At 43.5% G+C, this 16,148-nt stretch overlaps 1 protein-coding gene across 9 annotated transcripts in view; it reads right to left on the minus strand.

Moving 5' to 3' along the window:
- MGAT5 (alpha-1,6-mannosylglycoprotein 6-beta-N-acetylglucosaminyltransferase) overlaps window positions 1-16,148 on the minus strand; it is a 368,150-nt gene that overhangs the window by 102,098 nt on the left and 249,904 nt on the right. For all 9 annotated transcript variants that reach the window (XM_082397885.1, XM_082397881.1, XM_082397884.1 and 6 more), the window contains one exon: window positions 14,865-14,998. In XM_082397885.1, coding sequence (XP_082254011.1) covers window positions 14,865-14,998 — 134 coding nt within the window. The remainder of the gene's footprint in view (window positions 1-14,864; window positions 14,999-16,148) is intronic.

Below are 16,148 nucleotides of genomic sequence, written 5' to 3' on the forward strand. Positions count from 1 at the left end.
GAGATAATAGGGCTGTGACTGGGGAGTCGTGTGTGGTCTGGCCAATCTGTTATTTCATTTCGGCATTTTTGAACAAGTGCCCAGAGGCAATGGCAATGGCTGCAGTTGGCTGGAAAGTAAATTACTGAATAAGTTCTACTGCCAACAAGAGGCAATGGTTGCTTTCATTTTTTCCTTTTGGAGGAGATGGAGGGAAGGGGGTTTGAAGGGGTCTGGGGGGAGGGGAAGAGAGCCTGCGTGCACTTGAAATGTCGATAAGGCAGCTCAAAAAAATCTCTTTTTTAAACTTCTGGTTCATCGTAGAAATTCTGAAATAGAATCTGACACTTTAAACTCTGAAATCGTGGTTTTATCTTCAGAAAATTTATCTAAAGCACCAGGCTTTAGATACTCGTTTCTGCAGTTCAAGTTATCTAGTCTCTAGGTGGGCCCGTCTTAAAAAAGGAAATAATCTAGCATCTGAAACACTTAACAGGTTAGAAAAATACATCATATACTAAGGTATGTTCAAAAATAAAATGATCATCAAGACCCAAAAAAGAAAAAAAAACTCGTATCTGTTTATATTTTTGTGTCAAAGGTTCCCCACAGCTTGAACAATGAGAGGGAGAGGCAGTAAATAATCTACTCAAAAAACTTGTGGGGTGGGACTTCCCTGGTGGTCCAGTGGCTAAGACTCTGCACTCCCAGTGCAGGGGGCCTGGGTTCGATCCCTGGTGAGGAACTAGATTCCACATGCTGCAACTAAGACCTGGCGTGGATGGAAGGAAGGAAGGAAGGAAGGAAGGAAGGAGGGAAGGAAGGAAGGAGGGAAGGAAGGAAGGAGGGAAGGAAGGAAGGAGGGAGGGGAAGGGAGGGAGGGAGGGGGAAGGGAAGGAGGGAGGGGGAAGGGAAGGAGGGAGGGAGGGAAGGAGGGGGGAGGGAGGGAAGGAGGGGGAGGGAGGGAAGGAGGGGGGAGGGAGGGAAGGAGGGGGGAGGGAGGGAAGAAGGGAAGGAGGGAGGAGGGAGGGAGGAGGGAGGAGGGAGGAGGGAGGGGAGGGGGAGGGAGGAGGGAGGAGGGAGGGGAGGGGGAGAGGGGGAGGGGGAGGGAGGGGAGGGGGAGGGAGGAGGGAGGAGGGAGGGGAGGGGGAGAGGGGGAGGGGGAGGGGGAGGGAGGGGAGGGGGAGGGGGAGGGGGGAGGGGAGGGGGAGGGGGGAGGGGAGGGGGAGGGGGGAGGGGAGGGGGAGGGGAGGGGGAGGGGGGAGGGGAGGGGGGAGGGGGGAGGGGAGGGGGGAGGGGGGAGGGGAGGGGGAGGGGAGGGGGAGGGGGGAGGGGAGGGGGGAGGGAAGGAGGGGGGGAGGGAAGGAGGGAGGGGGGAGGGAGGGGGGAGGGAGGGGGGAGGGAGGGGGGAGGGAGGGGGGAGGGAAGGAGGGAGGGAGGGAGGGAGGGAGGGAGGGAGGGAGGGAAGGAGGGAGGGAGGGAGGGAGAAATAAATAATAAAAAACTTGTGGGGAATGGTGAGGTTTTACCATTTTATGACTATCATTTGGTACTAAACTGACTATTTGGACACTGTATGAGGAACAAATTACACATACAAGCTCTCCTCTAAGTTTTCATCCCCACACCTTATTTCAACTCCTCTCTCTCTCGTCTGCAGTATTAAACTTGGGGACCAACAACCTGCAGTAGCAGTTTAAGAAGCTCAGGTGAGACTTAAGGAAAAACGGAGGTAGCACTTAGAAACGCACTGCCACATCTCAGGAGCAGCAGGCAGGCCAGGCATGTCTCTTCCCCGGCCACACTGGACCCACAGGACACCGACTGCCTGTAACACGAGGGGATGCTCAGCTGAGACTCGGCCGGCAGGTGATTCGGAAGTAACCACAGAGCAGGCGTGCATCGCTCCCAAGGGGCTGGCCAGCAGCTGGGTGCCTTCCTGGCGTCACCCCCATCACGAGCCCTGGTCTGAACACAGGCCTTCCTAAAGTTGCTTATAATAAACCAAAAGCCGAAAGTACAGGCTGATGGATCTGAAAGGACCTTTCTGTGGAGATCTACCCTCAGGCCAAGCTTTGTCTTTTGTTTTGCCTTCAGATGGGAACACAGACTTCAGCTGTGCGAAGGGTATTCAAAGCGAAGGTATTTACATTTCAAGGTAAATCAAAGAAATCCCATCATAAATGAGACACAGGAAATCTTGTACTTTTGGAAACCACTCCAACCCAGGTGGTAAACAAATGTGATTTTTTTTAGATAACTGACAATCTGAGTGCTTTATAGTGACCATTTCATTATATCTTCATGACAACCTTACAACATGTTTGTACAGATGAGAAAAGAGAGAGTTACTTAAACTACCCAAGTTGACATGCCAGGAAATGGCAACGTTGGGATTCAGAGCCAGACCAGCTGTTTCCAGAGCCCAAGCTCCTTAAAGCACTTTAATATACAGCTTCAGAGTCCAAATATTTTATTTTCTGGACTCTGTGAACCAGAGTGGTAAACATGCTTTGGAGGAAAATAATATTGTAAGGTAGACCAAAATACACATGACACACACACACACACACACACACACACACATATATATATATATATATATATATATATAGAGAGAGAGAGAGAGAGAGAGAGAGAGAGAGAGAGAGAGAGAGAGAGAGAAAGAGGGACTTTCCTCAGCTTCTTGAGCAACTTATATTATATGTATGTGGAAGGAAGCTGATTTTTTCTACATGGTACGAACTGGAAGGGATTTCCTAAACATGAGTAATGATCTTTAAAGGATTTTAGGACATTTTTTTCTTATTAAGAAAAGCATTATTTTAAGTACTTGGAAAGCACCTATTTACAAATGATTACAAACCAAATCAGGTTGGTGAGTCTCCTGAGCTGACTCCTGCAATGACTTCTTTTAAGAATTACTGTTAGTTTAGCTGGAATAGTTCATTCAGTGACAAACATTTCAGAGCGCTCTTTCTATGAACCACATTTATATGCTAGGTATTGAGGAACTACAACATAAAGATGAGTTTCTGTCTTCATGGAGCTTACCAACTACTTAATAAATCAGGTATACACTATATCTACCAAGCAGTTATAATGTCCTCGTTTGAAATGTAACTCACAATTTTTATTAAGTCAAACTGAGCCTTCTTTCAACAGCATAAATTCTCCTAGGTCTGATTTTTCAACCAGTTAGTTCTAAACATCTCTTAAGAAGTACAAAATTCATTCTAACAGATGTCTGCCAGCCTTTAACCACGGCTGGCCCTGCAGTGTTGGGGACCCCCATGCCACCTAGTCACCAAGGGCAGAAACTGCAGAGCCAGTTGGGCTCCCTCTGCAGCCTCACAGCCATCCAATTCACCAAGTCCAGGGGAGGTCAGCTTCTCAAAAGCCATCACCCCCTTCTCTCCTCTTCACCTTTCCTAGTTCTGACCTCATCAAATCTTGTCAGAACTTCAATAGATAAGTTTTTCTTTAAATCGAAACGGTTTTCCTAGTTATACTAGAAACACATTCTCAGTGTATAACTTTTTTTCAGACAAGAGAGAAAGATAGTATAAAGAAAGAATGATGTCGCCCATCATTTTACCACCTAGAAATAACCACTATTAGGCTCCTTTTTTCTAGACTCATGGATCCTTTTCAATCCTCAAACCAAAATTGGGTCTTACAAAATTGGATCTTTTGTGAATTTCTTTTTTCTCTTACACCAAGTGCTACAGGTATCTTTCTGGGGTAATAACCATGGCTCATCACCACTTGTTAAAGCAGCACAATACCTCAGTGCCTAGACTCACCCCCTCAAGATGGAATGCCCATGGTTCTGGTCTGCCAGCATCACTTAGTGGAACTAACTGCACTTCCCACACCAGCCATGCAATTCTGTTCCATTCGGGGGGCTTGAACTGGTGCCAATCCTGACCTCTTATGTCCCCCACTCCCCATGCCTCCAAGGATGGGCACATGATCCACAGGACTCGACTTGACCAAGGCTCACTTGAAAGATGGGTTTACCATCCAAGTCCCGCCTACCGGAGTTGCTCCATGGTGAGCGCGCTACTTTTGGAGTCAACATCTTGCTGCTACGGTTACTCAGCTGGCAGGGTAGAAGTCTAGAGCTGCAAACGTCATCTCCGCGCCCATGTGAGGAGAGCCTGCCTGAGAATGATGCCAAGCCAGAGACATGCAAAGCCGAGATAGGGAGAGTAAAGAGATCCTCCAAGCCCTGAATCCAGCTCTGCCTAAAGCCGGTTTTAACAATTCCCAGTGACAAGAGCCAACAAACCCTTGTGACCAAGCCAGTTTGACCGAAATCCTGTCTAATACACCCTACCACTTTAGGATGTTTCCAATTCTTGACTATCTAAATCAATGACTATCGAACATCACTGCACCCGCATAAACCCTGCAGGGGATTTCCGAGTATCTCCACACCTCCAGCCTTGCCCCTTCGTCCCGTTCTCACTGCCTCCTAACTCCAATCCATCCTTTGTGTTGCCTGACAAGGTATTCTTTGAAACAAATATGTGACTATGGCAGTTTCCTGCTGAAAAGCTTCACTTCCCTCAGGGGGAAGCAGCGCCCAAGTATACCTGTCATTCCAGGACACCCTTCCACGGGTATCTCTTCTTCATGACCTACCCGGGGTTTTTAATGCCGTGTTTTTCCATCTTATCTCATGCTGGCATGTGTCTGGCATGTCTATCACTTCCTCCTGCGTTTAAGTCTCAGCTCTCATCGCCTCTTAGTTGAAGGGTTCCCTGACTCCCTAAGACTGAGATGAGTACCCTTCTTCTGCTCTCTTAGACCACGAAGAGTTAGTCCTTATCACACGTCACTGTCTCCACTTATGACCATATGCTCCTTGAGGACTGAGCCACGTTTTATGTGTCTCCGACTTCCAGGAGCCCAGAGCATAGTAGGAACTGAGAAAATATTTTTTGAATGAACGACTGATTAAGTCAATGATGAATGCTTCATTACCTGGTGTGACTGACTTTGTAGGCAGAGCTCTGTTGCTAGGCAGCAGAGGTCATGCCTGAATTACTTCCAGCATCATGTTCTTTGCACACAAGCTCCCAAACCAAAGCCCATTCTTCTCAGGATTCATCATTAGCTAAGGCAGCTCACCACTCTATCCTAGAACCTAGCTCAGGCCTGGTGTAGTATAGATGTTCAATAAATATTTATTAAATAGATAAATGAGCATATCTTTTTATCTAGGTCACAAAGTAGATGTTGGCAAGAAGGGAAACAAATCAGTGATCTAGGCTTTTAAAATTCTAACATCACAGGTTTCTCAGTATCATCATTCATTCAACGTTCGGCACGTTTACTGAGCACTTACTATGAGCCAGGCAACAACTTAGGAGTTAAGGATATGCCAGTGAACAAGATAAGCATGGGTGAAGCTCCCTTCATGCAGCTTATATTCAGCCAGGGAGGAAGACAGTAAACAATTAAACAAATAAAATAATTCAGTTTTGTACATAAAAAAACAAAACAAAACACAATTTGGTGACCAATACTGAACTCTAGTTAATGATGTCATGCTGAAACATCTAAGGGTTAAGTGTTCTTTTATGCATAAAAGGAAAAAAAATTGGATTGATGGATGGGGAGAAGATAGACATATAGATGGATAGGTCATAGAACAAATAAAGCAAACTGTTAACTGTGGAGTCTAGGCTTTGGGTTTCTATTTTACATTTCTTTCCATTTTTTTATATTTCAAAAATTTCATAACAAAACAGGGAAGAATACTGGCTGCTGTCATTCACGGCATTCACAATTTTGATGCTGATTCTGGTGATGACGAAACCTACCTGACAGAAAAAAACTCTACTGAAAAATAGCTACATCACACAAGTAGTCATCTGATTTAAAAAAGTGCACATAGTGATGTTTTGCTTCAAATTTCGTCAAAATTGATTTTGTTTCCCAAATGGTAATGATGCTAGGCTCTTTGAGAGACAGGAGGCTGGGATACAGGCTGGGGAAACTATCATGTACAGTTGAGTTGAAAAGATGAGCATCTGAACTGTTGACAGAAGACACACCAGAGTAAATTTTTCAAGCGTCAAAAAACAATTTAGGAGGGAATGGACCCCTCAGAAGAACATTACTCCTGAAGGCTGAGTCTCAGACTGAAGGAATTACAAGGCTGATCCTGTTACTCACTGGTCAGCACAGATGTAAAAGGCAAGAGCCCTCCTGGTCCAAGTGAAAGGCCAAAAAGGCTGCTTGAATCACAAATAGCTCCTTTGCTTGTCAGGCCCTGAAAATAAAGTCGTACACGGAAGCCATGGATCCTCAGCTGAAGCCAACATGTTTGTCATTTGCATGAAAGGGAACTGGCTTGTTTCTAAAATTCCTGTTTTGTCAGGCAAAATTTTTGGTCTACAAGCCACTATTCCCATCTGATCATGCAAATAAACACGGATGCAAACCCCAAGTCCTTGGAGAAACTCAAAGAGTTAGAATGTCAATGACAACGACCACCATTATGATCTGAACAACTCCTGAAAACCCAACCATGTGAATAATTTCTGTGGGAAGACAAGGGAGAGTAACATGAGTTCACTGGCTTCAAGAAGCTTCTGTACTCTTAGATTTTTTTTTAATTGAAGTATAGTTGATTTACAATGTTGTGTTAATTTCTGCTGTACAGCCAAGTGATTCGGTTCATACACACGTGCACACACACACACACACACACATTTTTTTTAATATTCTTTTCCATTATGGTTTATCACAGGATATTGAATATAGTTCCCTGTGCTGCAGTGTAATCTTAGATTTGTACCTTTCTTATGCTTCTCTACATTGTTGCATGGACTAAAAATAGAACAGGCCTAATCGTTCAATTTAATTTAATTCAATCAATAAGTATATTCTGAATGCCTACTATGTGCCAGACATTCTTCAAGGTATTGGAGTCTCAGCAATGAACAACACAGACAAAACTCCTACTAACACTACCCTCAGATTCCAGCAGAGACAAAAAGAAAATAAACAAAAGTCCGTGAAGTATAAATGCTAAGTGATAATACAGTTATAGAGGAAAAGAAAGCAGGGAAGGGGTATAAGAAGTTGGGGGAGAAAGGAGTTGCATTTAAAAAAAGGGAGGGGGGTCAGGGTTAGTCTCACTGAAGTGACATTTGAGTTAAAGACCTGAAGGAGGGGATATGGAAGTCTAAGGGAACAATGTTCTGGAGGATGGAACAACCGATGCAAAGGTCCTCGGGTAGGAGTGTGCCCGGCCCATCCAAAAAACAGTAAGGAGGCTAGAGAGTAGTGACCAAGAGGACACGTAGTAAGAGATGAGGCCGGGGGGGTGGGGGGGTAGCGGGGCCAGACCACTCCAGGCCTTGAGGCAACTGGGGTGACATCTTTCCCTACAGTGAGAGGCTACGTCACTGTGGGCACAGGAGTGTCACGATGTTACTTACATTTTCATTAACTCCATTCTGTGGTTGGGTCTACTTTGTTCTTTACTCTTAATTCAACCAATATTTATCACCAGCGATGTTACAACTTCAGGGACTGAGGACTCAGCAGTGAGGATGCTCATGGAGATGGCGAAGTGGCCTCCGGGCAGGCACACAGGTGTGGGGTGGGGGAGGGGAAAGGAGCAGGGGCGCGAGGCTCAGGGAGGGAAGGCTTTTGGAGGACAGGACACCTCCCTGGAGGGGGAGCGAGGGACACGGTTTCCGGACAAAGGAACAGCACCTGCAATGGCCTGGCTGTCAGAGAGAACTTGGCACCCTGGGAGACCTAAAAGCCTACGGGAGAAAGCACAACATCAGAGGCCAGATGGTATAACAAATGCAAAGGGGATAGAGGTGAAACAGGGAGGCTCTAATGCCTCCAGAATCCCCAATCTGTTCCTCACTCAACTCTATCACAGCTCCCAGATTTCTACATGTTATCGAGAAACACTGAGCATCTCCCCGCCCGGACTATAATTACACAATATGAGCACCCAGAAGGCAAATTCTCAAAAGGACTAAAAAATTACTTAAGTAAAAATTGGGCTTCCCTGGTGGCGCAGTGGTTGAGAATCTGCCTGCCAATGCAGGGGACACAGGTTCGAGCCCTGGTCTGGGAAGATCCCACATGCCACGGAGCAACTAGGCCCGTGAGCCACAACTACTGAGCCTGCGCGTCTGGAGCCTGTGCTCCACAACAAGAGAGGCCGCGATAGTGAGAGGTCCGCGCACTGCGATGAAGAGTGGACCCCACTTGCTGCAACTAGAGAAAGCCCTCGCACAGAAACGAAGACCCAACACAGCCATAAATAAATAAATAAATAAATAAATAAATAAATAAATTAAAAAAAAATGGTTTTAAAAAATTACTTAAGTAAAAATAAACCAATACAAACAGACTTTGCCTTGAAAATAGGAAACGTTCTATTACAGTGATATGAACAGTGAGGTTGCTAAACAGACTAATAAACGTTATGGAAACTTTTCAACGACAGGAGGTAAATATAAGTCTGAGATGCAGCTTGTCTGAAACTAGGAATGAGGAATCTGGTAATCTCTGCTATTGTGCTTTCAGCCACAGTCTTCAGGGCAAGAGAGGAAAAAAACTCAGTTAGATGAAGATGTTTTCCCACTACTGATGTTTTTACATAAGCCTGACGAAATTGTGAAAGAGGGTGCCAGGCAGATAATTAGAACTATCCAAATACGGGATAATTCAAGGTGCAAGACACCAACTTCAGGGTTTTATTTTCTCTTGTAAATGGTACAGGCAGATGTCTTCTCTATTTGATTTTTCTGTGTGGGCAGATTCCTTTCATTCCTTTACTGGGGTATGATGCACCTTGTTTGAGACTGAGAAAAATAAGAGAATACCTTATTTTTTCTAAACTTCTTCAGGAGTTTAGAAAAAGCAGTACGCACAGCAGATTAAAGGCTGTTGACTGAAATAATGCCTAAATATAGGGTCAAGTCCCTGGCAAGCCCAGAAAAAGCAACAATTAATTCTCAACAAGAATTAGCAAACGTGCCCCAAATAAATACAAAGTCCACTTGATAGACTATATAAAACAGCCTTGGAAACAATGGTTTTAAAAGTTGAACCTTGAAAATATTTTTTGATATAGTAAATGGAAAAAAAGCAGATATAAAATTTTAGTATGTGTGTTATAACTATGCAAAAATATACCCCTGAAAAAGATAATAATGCTTACATTAGGATATGGGGGTCTTTTTCCTTGGGGAGGCTTTCCCTGTTTTTATAATAGGGTTATTTTTCTTTTTTTAATTTGATTGGAAAGATGGAAGTCATTTAAATAGAGACTTCAAGAGAAAAATAAAATTTTGCTAGCAGGGTGATATGAAGGCGGCAAAGGTGGTGAGGAATCATGGTGGCACCTTCAGAGACCAGCAGACTGTCTGGTGAGGTTGGGGAGGCCAGGGGAGGGCTGTGGTAGGGGAGAGAAGGCAGGGGGCCCGAGAGCTATGCTATGCACTTTGGACCTGACCCCATGGGCAAAGGGAAGGCACTGTGGTTTTTGAGGAGGAAGAGCTTGGTCCATGCTGAGCTTTTCAGAGCTGGCTCTGGGGCAGGAGGAGGGTCTCAGTGCCCAGCTCAGAAGCCACACTAGAGTATGGATAAGCGGGAAAAGGAACAAGAGGCCTGCCCTGACGGAGGAAGAACTGCACTTCTCAGCTCAGCTTCCTGGAAAAAACCATCGCTCAAAGATCTAGTTAAAAGAGAAATGAAATGGAGGTATTTGTAGTGAGGTGGATGGAGTTAGAGTCTGTCATACAGAGTGAAGTAAGTCAGAAAGAGAAAAACAAATACAGTATGCTAACACATATATATGGAATCTAAGGGAAAATAAAGGTCATGAAGAACCTAGTGGCAAGACAGGAATAAAGACACAGACCTACTAGAGAATGGACTTGAGGATATGGGGAGGGAGAGGGGTGAGATGTGACAGGGTGAGAGAGTGGCATAGACATATATATACTACCAAACGTAAAATAGATAGCTAGTGGGAAGCAGCCGCATAGCACAGGGAGATCAGCTCGGTGCTGTGTGACCACCTAGAGGGGTGGGATAGGGAGGGTGGGAGGGAGACGCAAGAGGGAAGAGATATGGGGACATATGTATATGTATAGCTGATTCACTTTGTTATAAAGCAGAAACTAACACACCATTGTAAAGCAATTATACGCCAATAAAGATGTTTAAAAAAAAAAAAAAAAGATCTAGTTAAATGTCCTTACTGTGGTCTGACCGCTCGGTTGGTCCCTATAGAAGCTGCTTAGGAAGGTGCTGGGAACAGTCTATGCTGACACACAAAAATGCCCAAATGCAAACAGAATACACGGAGAGGGTAGTTCTAGTGAAATTCTGAGATTTGGGGCAAAAGAGTGAAGAAAAGCCAGGCTTCTCAGCTTGTAGAAATTCTACCAACTTAGTGAGGAAATGAGTTAGAGGAGAAATACAAGCAGCCTTAAAGTGAGAAGTGCCCTCTGAATATTCAACAGCATCAACCTGGTCAGGAGTGTCCGTCTCAACGCCCTACTCCTAAAGATGCTTCAGGAACAGTGCGGGTGCGTTCTTCTCTTTCCTTACCCTCCTGCTGGGCCCTTTCTAAACAGCCTTCTCCAGCCTCTCCCTGTACTCCACGCCTGCCAGAACACTGGTAATCCCGTAATAAGACAGCCGGACTTGACGATGACCTGATTCTACAAGTACAACACTACTTCTGTGGTCTCCAAGCTTTTCCTTGTGCATCCCATCAAGAGGAAACAATCCAAGTACACCCACAGTGTATGTGCACATTATACATCAATTATGTAATGATTACTATCAGCCCATCTATTAAGCACTAGTAAATCTGTTTCATTTTTTAAAAATTGACAAGACATAGGTACACTTTTGACACTTTCATCTTCTACTCAAAGGAATGGTCTTCCCATTCAGGCCGTGAGAATGGTCACACTTACCCGAAGGAAGATTCTGTGGCAATGACTGAGTTCGACTGGACCCGGACTTAGCCACGAGGAAATTTTCCATCACCCTGTTACTTGATGGATTTTGTCACCATTGATGGTCCCCACCTTGCTCCACTGTCTCATTAGGAGTTATAAAATGCTGATTTTCTAATTTTTCATTCCTTTTGCATTTATTAGCTGTGATTTCCCCATAATTAACAACGTTCTCTCATCAACTATTTGATTATCTTCAAATACAATTTGTCCTAGAAAGGCATGATCAAAGCTGGATTCTTTCCCTTTATTTTTCAGAGTAATGAAGTCGGTGTCTTAGCAACTCGCAAAGGTGATCGATTCATTTTCTGGGTTTTTCTTGCTTGGACTATCATTCTGGATTCATGGATTATTTTCCATTGGTTTGATTCCAATCCACTGCAGTCATTATTTTTTTTTGATGCTCAAACTACCCCAGCTTTGGCTCCTGTGTCCTTCTGACTCCACCCCAGGGGTCCTTCTTAGCTTCCTTGCTTCCATGTTAAAGATGTCCCATCTTTCACGGTTCCTGCCCTAGACCTGGAATCACCTATTTATCTTAGAAAGAGGTTCCTTTAGTGGGAAAGGTACTTAGGAAATCCCAATCTGAGTGTTAAGGATACTCACTGCCACTGGATTGTCTTTACTTTTGATCCTTTTCAAAGTACAGAGTTAGGAAACATTTCCTTTTCAAAGAGAAAATGTAAGTTCACAGTGATATTTCCTATTCAAGCTGAGTATTATACAATCTTTACTTAAATTCTTTACACACTCCCCCCTTCCTATATACTGCAAACTGTAGTTCCTACAGTATAACTGTAATAGTTTCAAATAACAATATAAATATTCCCCACTACAACTGTATGGTCCAAAGATTGTGCTTTAAAGTCACTTGAAACAATTATTTTATCTGTGTGAGAGATTAGCACCAACCTGACACAGATTTGTTGTTTCATTTTTTGATCTCTTTTCAATCTTTAGTGAATTCTTTTTTCTTTTTAAATTATGTAAAACGCTTACATGGTTCCAAAGTCAAAATAAAGTACGTTAAGAGACATCTAGCACAGGGAACTATTTCCAATATACTGCAATAAACCATAATGGGAAAGAATATAAAAAGGAATGCATATGTATATATAACTGAATCACTTTTCTGTACAGCAGGAATTAACACAACATTGTAAATCAACTATACATCAATTAAAAAAAAAGAGACACTTATTTTCTATCCCTGTCCCTGCCAACCCTCCTCCAGTGGTAATCATTTTTATTAGCTTGTTATTCTTCCATTGTTTCTTTTGAAAACACAAGCACACTCATACACGTACACACACTTCCCTCCCCCCATACCCTTCTTATATAGAAGGGAGTGACTCCACATACCTTCCTGCACTTTGGTTTTTATCACTTAATATATCCTAGACATCTCCCTCCAGAGAGTGGAGTCTTCCCTCAGCCCTTCTGCACAGTTACACATGACTTCACTCTATCAATAGACCATATTAGTCACTCAGTCCCCTATTAGGAACCTTTGGGTTATTGCCAGTCTTTTCCTAGTACAAATAGTGCCACAATAAATGGCCTTGTACACATACCATGTCTGACCTTTGCCCTTTGCTCACTTATCTTTGGGATGGATTCCTAGATATGACCTTGTCAAAGGAACGATGCCTAGGAAGCTATGCTAGACAGTGACAAAGCCCCTTGCACAGGGGCAAGTGCCAGCTGGGCTGCATTCCCACTGCTTTCCCTAAGTCTCACCATAGGAAGAGCTGCGTTAGCAAACTTTCAGATCTTTGCCAATCTGATACGCGGGACATGGGATCTTGATGCAGTTTTAAAGTGCATTTCTCTTATCATGAGTGAGGTTAACATGTTTTCCTATATTGGGGGCAATACATTTCTTTTTTCTCCGAACTGCTTTTGCCCATTTCCTGCTGGATTGTGGAATGTTTTCTTCTCAATTTTTAGAAGCTCTTTATACATTAGTGATATTAATCCTCTGCAACACAATTTGCTATGGTGTTATTTTTTTGTGTTGTTGATTTTGCCATACAGGTTTCTTTTTTTTTTTTTTAGGCAGACAAATGTTATCAGTTTTGCCCCCGATTCCTGCTGAATTCTGAGTCAGTTAAGAAACTATCCCTTTCCCAGGTTAACAAGAATTAATCTATTTTTCCAACTTTAGTTATATTGTAAGCAGTGAATTGATTGCGATTCAATCAACCAACACTGCTGAAATCCTCCATTCATGGAGAATAAAAATAAGTTTTTTTGGACTCTGAATTCCAACATTCTAAAAGAGAACTTCCTTCTGGAAAAGCCTCCTATTTCTACGCCCCAGATATAGGGAAATACCATCCCATGGAGGGCATAGATATACCATGTCATTTAAGTAGTTTTGGCCATTTTGGACACAGCTAACATTTTATGTATATGGAGTAACACACAAGCCACTTCTTAGGTTATTTTGTGTCACCTCATCCCAGCCCCTCAAAGTTACACAGCAATGTCAATCCGAAGGTAACTCTACCCATCTCTCACCATGCTGCCAGTCACCAAGCCCTATATTAGTTTGTCCCCTGAACTGCGCCCCAGTGACAGGCTACGATAGGATGACAGAGCTCCAGGAACGGTAATAATAATGTTTTAGATGCATACAGAATACTCTCACACACCTCTCTGAGCTAAAATGAACATTTAAACATGAGCAGATTTTAAAAATCACTTCCCCATCTGCCACAGCCCTTCTTAATTCATCCTTCCTTCTCATACTTCACACCCAAGGATTAGTCCAATGTGTTCGCTGCTGCACTTAGTGGACCCGACAAAAGGTCACCTTCAGATGGCTGCACGGGAGGCGGAAGGGTCAGTACATGCGGAAAAGGCACGGCAGAGGGCCTTGGGTCTTAAAGAAGGAAACAGATTCGCATCACAGATCTTAATTCTAGGATGGAAATCTCTGGATTAAAATTATTCCGCTAATTTAGGAAAATGGAAATCTGCACTCTGAGTGTCCAGATGAACTGTTTAACTCGGAGGACCTTTCATTTCCAGAACAGGAATTCACCTCATCAAGGGGAATCACCAGGGTCTATGGACTTAAACAATAAATTCATTCTTGGCATGAATACTACAGGATTTGGTATTTGGGTTCACAGTCCTCAGCTAGTTATAAATGAAATGAAGCTACAGGCAGGTAGACTGATGGCAGCAACAAGAAATGGTGAATGTGGGAAAGGAACACAGAAAATTGCTGAAAGGCTACAGTTGGGGCCAGCGGGTTCATCAACTTTTAGCCTGTCCACTACATCACTTCACAAAATAATCACTGCTCGTGGCAACACGGACACCACGTGAGCAAGAGAGGGTGAGATTTCATCCTAGGCCCAAGGTTTAAGAAACCAGTAAGGTATGAAACAGTTTTAAATCGTTCCATTTTGAAAAGACTGATGTTTTTTTCTTTACAAAGTTTGATGCTTAAGTAATGAAGGTTTAATTATTTGGAAAATGTATGCACATGGAAGACCTCATTCCTCTTGCATCACCAAGTGGACCCTAAACAGTGTCTGTGTCGCATGAAGCATGTTTACTGCCTGCCAAAGTCCATCCGAAGTCCTTTCCCAGATGGTTTCCAGTGACACCTCATATTGCATATTTTTCTCCAGAACATTTCTAAGGCTTTTTACGAAATGTTCACATAGCCTTTCAATTCCGGTTTAAAAAAAAATCCAGTTATTCCCAAGAAAAAGGGTCCACAGCACCCATGTCTACAGCTAAGGGCTCTGGGAATCACAACGGAAAATACACGGCGGCCTCATTTCTCTCCCCATTTGTCTTCGGCGGCGTTCTAGAAAGTAGAGGTGAGACACAACTACTCACGGAACATGGTGTAAAACTGCTGCGGGTTCAGGTTCCACTTGCCCCAGGGGGTCTTGTGGCCTTTCAACTGGGCATAGTTGGCATGGTTGAACTCTGGTTCTGTGCCGAATGAGTCCAGGACACGCAGCATGCACCTGAAAGATAAAAGACGCCATGGGTAAAACTACAACCTTGACCCCAAACTCAAAGAAACAAAAGCTCTACCTCCTCAGGGACCACCAAGGAGGGACAAATCCTTTAAACTGAATGCCACTGGGCAAGAATTGAGAGGTTTTACACTAGCATGTCTACCAAACATCCCCACATGGGACTTCCGAGCCAGAGCCATCACACAGCTCATACAATCTGCTTTAGATGAGCTGACTAATCACAGAAGATGCTCAAATACCAGCGAAATAAAAAGCTCCCAAAAGCTGGAACTGCAGACTGCCATGGTCACTGCTGTACCGCTAGCCTGGGCTGAGCATACAGTGGTGCCTGATGAACAACTGTGGAAGAAATAAAGAACTACCATTTTTAGAGGTTACTATGTCCCCCCAAATTCATACGCTGAAATCCTAAGGAGGTGGTATTAGTAAATGGGCCTTTGGGAGGTGATAAGGTCATGAGGGTGGAGCCCTCATAAATAGGAAGAGTGCTTTTATAAAAGAAATTCCACAGAACTCCCTAGCGCCTTCCACCGTACGAAGATACAATGAGAAGTCTGTGACCTCACCTGACCACGCTGGCACCCCGACCTCACACTTTCAGCCTCCCAAGATGTGAGCAATACACTTCTGCTATTTATAAGCCATCCAGGCTGTGATGATTTGGTACAGCAGCCTGGGCAGACTGAGACGGAGGTCTTATTCTGCTTAGAGCACATGGCATGTCCTGTTCTCCTTCAACAATTATTCAAGATTTTCATCAACTAACTACAGTACGTGATTTTAGGTAAAGCTTAGAATCTCACTCAATAGGCAGTGGTGATTTTTATGTATTTGGTAGTAAGAGGGCATTATTGTTTTCTCCCAGAGCTCAAAAAGAAGTGACACTGAAAATGTTTTGTTTGGCTATTCCACAAAAGCCTTAGAACAGCATCAACCAAACCTGGTCTATTGCCTGTTTTTGTATGGCCTTCTAGCTAAGAATGTTCTTTACATTTTTAAATGGTTAAAAAAAAAAAAAAAGGGAGAATACTTTGTGATGCGAAAATTATATGGAATTCAACTTTCAGTGTTCAAAAATAAAGTTTTATTTGAACTAGCCAAACCTAGTTGTTTCTGTATGTCTGTGACTGATTTC

The sequence above is a fragment of the Balaenoptera borealis genome (genome assembly GCF_965194805.1).
Source record: "Balaenoptera borealis genome assembly, chromosome: 6".
NCBI lineage: Eukaryota > Metazoa > Chordata > Mammalia > Artiodactyla > Balaenopteridae > Balaenoptera > Balaenoptera borealis.